At 35.7% G+C, this 9,110-nt stretch overlaps 1 protein-coding gene across 1 annotated transcript in view; it reads left to right on the plus strand.

The window, feature by feature from the left end:
• LOC107698739 (S1 RNA-binding domain-containing protein 1-like) overlaps positions 1-9,110 on the plus strand; it is a 62,944-nt gene that overhangs the window by 40,175 nt on the left and 13,659 nt on the right. The window contains exons 15-16 of the mRNA XM_016499839.1: positions 244-335; positions 3,304-3,386. Of these exons, the coding sequence (XP_016355325.1) occupies positions 244-335; positions 3,304-3,386 (175 nt within the window). The remainder of the gene's footprint in view (positions 1-243; positions 336-3,303; positions 3,387-9,110) is intronic.

A 9,110-nucleotide genomic window follows, 5' to 3' on the forward strand; every position in this document is an offset into this window, starting at 1 on the left:
AAAAATTTAAGGGGGTCTGAATACTTTCCGTACCCACTGTATATATATATATATATATATATATAACTTCAGTGCCTGCAGTATAAACTACAAGCTTTCTATGGAAATGTATTTAAATGGACTCTTTGGTCTGTCGCCTTGTAGACGTGCTGAGGGACCTTCAAATAGGTTAACTGGGGTCTTCATGAGGTTACCGCTATGATTTCCTTGGAAATGTGCTTCAGTGTGTGTCTGTTGTTTCAGTATAACAGATGAAGCAGGAGCGTCCATCTACAGTGTGAGTCCTGAGGCTGTTAAAGAGATGCCTGATATGGATCCCAACTTAAGGAGTGCAGGTGATTTGCTTATTCCTTCTTTTCACGCTCGAACTACTGATCGACCATTGTGTTTTTTTTTATTTTTTATGTCAAGATGCCTTTATTGAGAGAATGCCATATATGTGCGTAATGCAATTTAATGATGATGAATGAGATAAACACAAAATCTGAAATCAAAGAAACACTTGTACATAGTATTTGCTCAAAATTCACTATTAACACATTATCAACTGTTGATAAGGCTTTCGGCAGATTTAAACATTTTTGTGGCCAAGTCTGCCAGTGCTAACAGTCTTATAAAAGTAAAAAATAATAATATTACATAAAAATACAATATTATTTAAAAAAGTTATTAAAAAGATTATTCAAAATAAAATATACAATTATTAAAAAATTAAAGATTACAAAAATATCTAAAAATATATTAATATTATAAAAAAGTTTTAAAAAATAAAATAAAATAAAAATGGCAGAGTAATCCAAGGAAATAAACACATTTGTCAAAATCTAAAAAAGAGGAAAAATAAGTAAAAAAAAAAACATACAACCTTGTGCACATGAATTCAAAGCTTTTATATTTTCCAGTGCCAAGAATCCAAGTCTCCAGTCACACTGGCCTTTACCTGTCAGTCCAACTCAGCTCCCACTCAACCAGACCTTTACTTGCCATTTCAGTCACCCGTCTCCTTAGTCTAAAATAGACTCCCTGTTACCTTTAGGCCACATTCATATCTCCAGTTGTCAATACATAGACTTCAGAAGCGGTGACAGTCTTGGAAATAGTCTTTCAAACTTTATCAAACCATCTCGTTTCACTTCTCTCTATATCTGTCATACCCATTAGATATGTTTCTGTGAAACAGAACTTTCTGTAAAAAGGTTTGCCTGTGTTTAGACCACACAAGCACTCTCTCTACTCTTCCAGAAATAAAAAAGCAAGGCGAAAAGTTTGGAAATCACTCAAACGTTCTCAAAAACAGGATCTGAGAATTATACCAGACTTCCTCTATAAAAGCAGTAAATCAGTATGGGATTAATCATAAATTTTCCTCTGGTCAAGCGCAAGAGCAAACTAGGGAGCTATATTTATCGCTTTTATGAAAGGCGTAAGAAATTGGGCTGTCCTTTGTTTGTGGGATGTGTGTAAATGTGTGTAATGTTTTGTGTTTCATGCATCAAACACTGCTATATTGCTAAAATATAAATAATTAAATAATGTCTATTGTTTTTATAGGATTTTTATCCAGTGGCCCTTTACATGTTAATTAATTTGTTTTTCTGACTAATTTCTAATTATGATATGTCCTGCAAAAATGACTTGCTCATTAAATGACTCCTCCTGCTCTAACCCACGCTGTCATACCTGCAGTAGAGAAAGTGCTCATACTTTGAGGACAATTTTTTGTAGAGGTGGACGGCTCTCTGTAAAGATCAAGGTGGATGTGCTGGCTGAAGTGGGTGACTGTGGAAGGAGGTTTTGAGGTGACTTGCTGGAGCGTGATCGCCAAGCCTGACTCGCTGCGTCTCCACATTGAACTCTGTGGGAAATTGCTGCCTGTAATAATATTTGGAAAGGGATGGAGTTTCAGCTCAGGCCTTGTACAGCGCACACAAAAGCACTTCTCTCCACTCTCTGTAATGTGGAGGTTGTGCTTGGGCAGAAAACCACGCAATTTCTGTCTGAGTCGCTCTCTCTGTCTCTCACTCTTGCTCTCTGACTCTCGCACACATGGTCGAGTAAAGATGAAAATCTTACTTTCATTTGCTGACCTTCAACAAGACTAGATAAAGTTAATGGAACAAGTGCGCCAAACTGCTTAAAGGGGTCATATGATGCGATTTCAAGTTTTCCTTTCTCTTTGGAGTGTTACAAGCTGATTGTGCATAGAATAATGATCTTTAAAAAAGCATCATATGACCCCTTTAAGTTCATTTCATTTTATAATATTGTGTTTGGCTGGTCACATTTCCTGGGATAAGTTAGATTCAGGTTTTTCTGAATTGGGTTTTTGTTTGTCTTTAATTGGGTTCTTATTTGACCAGACCTCTCTTAGTTGGCCCATGTCTTTGCCTGACAGATTACTAGGAAAAGGGGATTCATAAGTGAGTGTGTCTATTATTGGGCCTGTTTCTCTCTTTCTCTTTCTCTCTGACAGATGTGATGGCATATTCATCTGTAGCTTGGTCTGTTAAATGATCTTGTCATTTGTTCACAGATTTTGCGTAGATTATCTCAGCCTTAATTGAGCATTTTTGCTTTATTGTAAACTTTATACTTTTTAAAGCATTTAAGATTCAAATTTAAAAGTCTTATTGACTGACAGAATGTAAATAATAACAATGACATCAACAGTAATAATTGGAAACAGTAATATTTGGATAGGTCTTTTTTTCTTGCATCTATTTGCATGCTCAATTGTGATTGGCCTTCTTTTTTTTAACCATATGTAGTCACATTTACATTTACTGCTGAGTAATTGTGTATAAAAGCTTCTTTCCATCACAGAATAAAATAAACAAATAAATTAATTAATCAATTAAATTAATAAAGGTAAATTGCAAATTGTTTATCCAACAACTGACTTTTTTCTCACAATTCTCAGATTTATGTACTGTATTGTAAAAAAAATCTGAATTGTGATATAAAAAGTCACAATTACCTTTTTATTTTATTCTGTGGTGGAAACGGGCTTCCATAGTTGTGTGTTGCAAATGCAGATATTTCAGTAAATGCAAATCTTGTTTATTAATATAATCTGTTAAGCTGTGATTAGTGCAGTACGTGCCACGCAAGTTTTTGCATGATTTAAATAGTCTCTCATTTACATAGATCTATGCTCATGTGAGTCTAATTTATTCTTAATTAAGTCTGTGGGTTTATTAAAGTGTAAATGTTGTTCTCTTGAGACATTTATTATTATATCTGAACATTAACTACACATAATGGTGAGATAATTTCCTCTTGCATTCTTTTCTTTATCCTCAGTGTCCATTGGGAGGCGTGTTCAGGATCCTTTAGCAGAGCTCATTAAAATTGACCCCAAACACATTGGTATTGGCACTTATCAGGTGAGTCACTTGACATTCAAACTCATTAACATCTCCTTTTCAAAACCATGCTAATTATGGGTTGTTTGCTTTAGTAATGTTTATTGTGTCTTTATTAAACACACTGTCAACAGTTGAGTATCCTCACATAATACTGTGTACATGATGTTGTGTCTGGCTCTGCTCTTGATCCAGTGAAGTGATCAAAGTAATTGTAGGCGCATTCCCAACTTACTAAGCCAGGGTCTGATTTTTAGTTTTGAGTAATAGCAGTTTCAAACAGAAGTCAGCTGGACTAGAGAGCTAATCCTGTCTCTGACTGTTTGCTTTTGCAGTCTCATATTACGAGTAATCCATTTTTCTCCAGAAATTAATTCTACTATGATTCCCAGTAGCATCATATGTTGACTCAAGGCTGGGCCTGATTAGTATTTTTTTTTTCTTTTCTTCTCGCTCTTACTTTTCATCTTTCTATTTTCTCTAGCTGTCCTGCATATTTGATTTCTCTCCTCTGCCCTCTGCTGCTCTTTTTTTTAAACATCAAGACCTTTAACTCTGCAGAATCTCTTGTTGAAATAAGTTCTTTATATACATACTACCAGTTTCCACAATTGCTTCCACAAAAATATTAAGAAGCACAATCCTTTTCAACATTGATAATGATAAGAAATGTTTTTGAGCACCACAACAGCATATCCAAATGATATGCTGTGACACTGGAGTAATGGCTGCTGAAAATTCAGCTTTATCATCACAGGAATAAATGTTATGTTAAATGAAAACAGAAAGCAGTTATTTTAAATTGGAATAATATTTCACAATATTACTATTTTTACTGTATTATATGCAGTATTGATGTGCACAAGAAACTTTGTTTGAAAACATTAAAAATCTTACTGCTCCCAAACTTTTGAATGGTAGTGAAATAAAGATTGGTATATCATAGAACCAAACAAATACTCTAAGATTAAATGTAATTTTAGGTGTTGTTAAATCTGGGATTGTGCAATTTAGATGGTTAAAGGTAATTGTAAACTAAGTCCACTGCAACCTTGGAGCCATTTCCCAAATAAGGAGAGGAAAGAACATCTTGCGTCTTTGCAAAAGGATCAATATCACATATCACATACTTCTCACTGCTTTCGACCCAAAAAACATATGCACATGTGCTGATGCACACAAGTTTAGATTAGCAGAGTATCAGGGTCACCTCGCCTTGCCCCTGCACAGTGTGAGTGTTGTCTAGTGTGCATCACAGCGACCCCCTGCACGTCTGTCAGCACTTAGTGTTTATTTACCCTGCCACATAATCTTAGCAACACATGATGCCTCTCCACTGCATTGACATGCTGAGTGATAAGTGTGTTTGTGTGTGTATGAGAGAGGGGATTACAGTATGTATATATGTGTGTTGGACCATGAATCTTATTTCTTAACTTGAGTATGTCAAGTAGGGCTTTAAGCACTTTAATCATATCGGGCGTGTTATTGTATACCAACTTCCCTTAATCAAGAAAATGAGGTTACAGCATATGTAATCATATGTTGTGAGTGATGGGAAAAAGGTGTTTTACCTGAAAATTGTAAAGTTTGCCTTTAGTGGTTGTTTCAGTTTAGAATTCAATATTTTCAAAAAATTTTGGGGAAAAAAATGAATGAAAACTTTAAAATTAATGTCCAGGTTCACTTTATTGTATTTCAGCACTTTATATATATAGATAGATAGATGCGTGTGTGTGTATATATATATATATATATACAGTATATACTGTATATATAAAATACATTATTTACATATATTATAAATATACATTGGAAAAGGCAATATATGTGTAAATATATGGGAATGATCATGTACAATTAAATATCCATTATTTCACAGTATATAAACACAACAGAGACGAATAGAGATAAAATATGATCAATATGTTATAGATATATTGTACACCCCAAATTAAATATAAAATGTTATAAAAATATAACGTAATACTATGAAGTATTTACTGTATGAAATAAAGTAATATTATGAAGTGGGTGGAAACATTTGCTGTTGAGCTGAAGTTGAATCGCTCTCTTAAAGATGTCACCTTCACAAGACTTATGATTGCACATCACCCTCTGTTGTTACTTGTATTGTCCTGACATTCCATTTAGTCAAAGTGGGTGGGACTTCTAAAGTTTAGGTTTATATAGTTAACTGTCAATCACTGAGCCATAGGTGGAGAGTGTTCAGGTTTCCCAACTGCGTAAAGGTCCCAGAGGGCGCATTTTACCATTTTCCCCAGCTGTGAGAGAAAACACCTTACACACCCCCGGATATTAAGGAAACTGTCACTCTCCTTGATGCACTATCCCGTGTGTTTTTCAAGTCCAAACATTTAAACCCGCAATAAACCATTTATTTATTATTTATTTAGCCATTCTCTATTATTATATTATGTTAATCAGTGTTTATAAGGGTGCTTTCACACCTGTAGATCGATTGCTTTGTTCCGAAACGGATTAAAATTATTACAATGTTGCTTTTTATTCTTGGTGCGGTTCGCTTTCACATGGCAAAGTTTCTAAACAGACCAAATTTGTTAATACAAGTCATGTTAACACAAATACATGTTTTTTTTGTAGCCGTCGTTATAATAATTTATCATTTTGAGCAGGAGTCCAGGATTGATTGGGAAAACATTTTTAAAATGCACCTACAAAGAAGAGCAATAAGACGGCATTATAAAATAAAGTGTGCTTTGATTTTTGAATGGCAAAGACGTGCTCACCCACAGACATTCACTGGTTCATTTTGAGGTATTAGCAAAACAACAAAGCTGATGCTTTTCACGGAACTTACTTAATTACCCATCATAAATTGTGATATAGCCTGGTTCGTTGGTCCGTTGGATCGGATTGCTTTCTCACTACAACCGAACCGCTCCAGAGTTCGTTTCCAATCGAGCCAAGACCACCTCGTTCAGGCGATCTCGGACCGATTGTTTTGGCGCGGATCCGAGCGCGATTGCCGTGTTCACATATGCCCAAACGAACCGAGCTAAGGGTGGAAACGCTCCAGGTTCCGAAACAACAGGCCAGGTGTGAAAGCACCCTAAATGATGTTTTTGTTTTTTTCAGAACACCTGCAGAAATATGCATATGTTAGGTTGTACTTCAGTTTTGAATTACAAAATATGTTACATTTGAATGTTTGTTCACACAAGGACCACTCTATTGATCACACAGGTGAAGCTTTAGTAAATAGTTTTGTTTACAGAGTTTATCCCATGTTCAGAACACCAATAAACAATCTATTGGGAAAAAAAGTTTCTGATGAAGGTTTAGAAGGTTGTGTAATGAAAAAGCACCAGTGATGTCAGGCTTTCTCTTTTTAATGGGCCTGCTGAGACTGTTCCCTCAGGGTAAAACGGAAGAGAGTGAATGGTGGTGTGAGTATTGACTGACAGGAAGCTGACTGACGATGATTGATAGCTGAGTCCATTTTCGCGTGGGAAAAAGGAAAAGTTATGCGCTCTGCTGAACATCTTCACTCTTTCTGATCATGTCTGATCTAGCGGTGTTTTTGCATGATACATTTTTCCATCTTTTACATGTATGAATTTTAATTAATTCCCTCTCCTGGGTAAAGTCTACAACAATTATCTTTATCTTTTGTGTTTTATGGCTGTTCACATTCGTAGCAAACATCTGAAAGAAGACTAATATAAGTGTTTTTCTCATGACTTTAGTGGTTGAGTCCAGTAGTGCAGTGTGCATGGGTGCAGCTCTCATGTTCTGTTTGACAGGTGTTTACTGACTCCAGACCTGGTCTTCAGGCTTCACCTGAGGTAAAGGAAAGATGGAGCAGATTGTAGGTGAGAAAAGTGTCAGAATTAGTCGTTAAAATGTCAGTCCACTGCCAGGAAACTGCATCATCTGATTTACTGCCAGAATGCTTTTTAGAATTCATGCACAGTGTTTTTAATGGAGCAAAGCAAGCTTTGAATAATTCTTATGTACAGTGTTTGTAAGGTTGTGGCAACCTCAGGGAATTGTAAAATAGTGTTTTTAATGCCTGGAAAAGTCATGGAAATTTCTGTAGTGAATATACAGTATACTTATTTTTTCTATTAAGGCTCTGCTCTAAAATATTTAATTGACTAAATTTTGAGATTGTATGAAGATTTGTTATGATTTACGTTTTTTTGTAGTCAATACTTTAATCTATCAAATTTCTTCCAAGCTGATCTGATTGATTCATTAGCAAACCAGTCTAAATCATAATGAAAATTCTTATTCAGTAATCACAAATTGACTGGAAAGATCCTGGAAAAGTCCTGGATGATTAATATGCACTACTGTTCAAAAGTTTAGGGTTAGTATTTTTATTTATTTATTTATTTTAATGAAGGATGCGTAAAGTTTATCAAAAGTGACAGTAAAGACATTTATGATGTTACAAAAGTTCATATTTCAAATAAATGCTCTTGGCTTTTTTTAATAAAAAAATTCCTGACAAATATTAAAAAAAATTAAATGTTAAAAGAGAAAACGGTTATTTTTTCTATATTTTCGATCAAATAAAGACAGGCATTGTTAGCATAAGAGATTTAAAAAATCCCAAACTTTTGGACGTTAATATACGCTTTTCTCCAAGTGCTGTAATGAATCTATCAAATGTTTTGTGTACTTGCTGGTGAATTGGACTGATTCACAATTTGTTATTCCATAGTCAAAAATGACTAAAGATCCTGGAAAAGTCGTGGAAAATTCTATGGTCAATATATAGTTTTCTGTTAGCGCCTATAATGAATCTGACAAATGGGCTCAAACTGAATCAGAAAAATAAAGTTTTCTCAAATGACTGGAAAGATGGAAATTCATTGGTCAAAAAGTGTGGGAACCCTGTAGAGAAGTTTTAATACTTATTGCAAGATTTTAGGATGTCTGAGATTGTTTCATAAGTAACACACATCTACATGACCTTGCAGGGAAGACAAGACTGCACATTTAAAAATCTCATGTCAGGTAGAAATTGTAGCCTGTTTTAAAGATGATTTAACATAACTTAAGCTCTGTCAGGCCTTGTCATTTCTTACACTATTGTCAGCACATCTGTAGCTGTTTTCAGATGCCTTGTTTGGAGCTTTTGTGTTTTGCTGAAAATGTAGGTCTCTGGTTACGCTGAAGGCAGAGGTTTGGGAGGTATGTAAAGGGATCTCCCCAGTCAAACATCTTTGTGTGTTCAGCTCTCTCTGGGAAGTGTGTTTTCAGAGCCTGCAGCTGGTTAGATCTACGTTGGGTCATGAGGGCAGGGAAAGGAGAGAAGAACTGATTGACATCTCAAGAGTGGCAGCTTTTCGTAAAAAAACCTGTTAACTGGGCTGAGTGTGGACAGACACACTTTGTTCTGGCGCTGGGGCCTATCCAAGCCAAACAGGTCCTCGCACCTGAATTTAATCCCGTGGTTTGTGTGAGCCCATATGTTTTTGTGCATACGTGTGTGCATGACTTGGGTTGGAGACCTCGCCGTGGCTCTGCTGGGCTTGGTGAGGCAATGTAATTGTGTATTTGTGTTACCACTGGCCCGTCCTCTGCTCTATACCTGGTATGTCAGGGTCCGGGATATGTGTCTGTTCAAACAGAGGGCAGGTTTAAAAACTATGTGAACTCCCACCACATTTCTTCACCTATTCCCCAATGCTTTAATTGAGTTTTGGTTGTTTTGTCTTCAGGGTTACCACACCACTAAGCCATGTCAGA

The sequence above is a fragment of the Sinocyclocheilus anshuiensis genome, unplaced genomic scaffold (genome assembly GCF_001515605.1).
Source record: "Sinocyclocheilus anshuiensis isolate Anshui unplaced genomic scaffold, SAMN03320099.WGS_v1.1 scaffold1015, whole genome shotgun sequence".
Taxonomy (NCBI): domain Eukaryota; kingdom Metazoa; phylum Chordata; class Actinopteri; order Cypriniformes; family Cyprinidae; genus Sinocyclocheilus; species Sinocyclocheilus anshuiensis.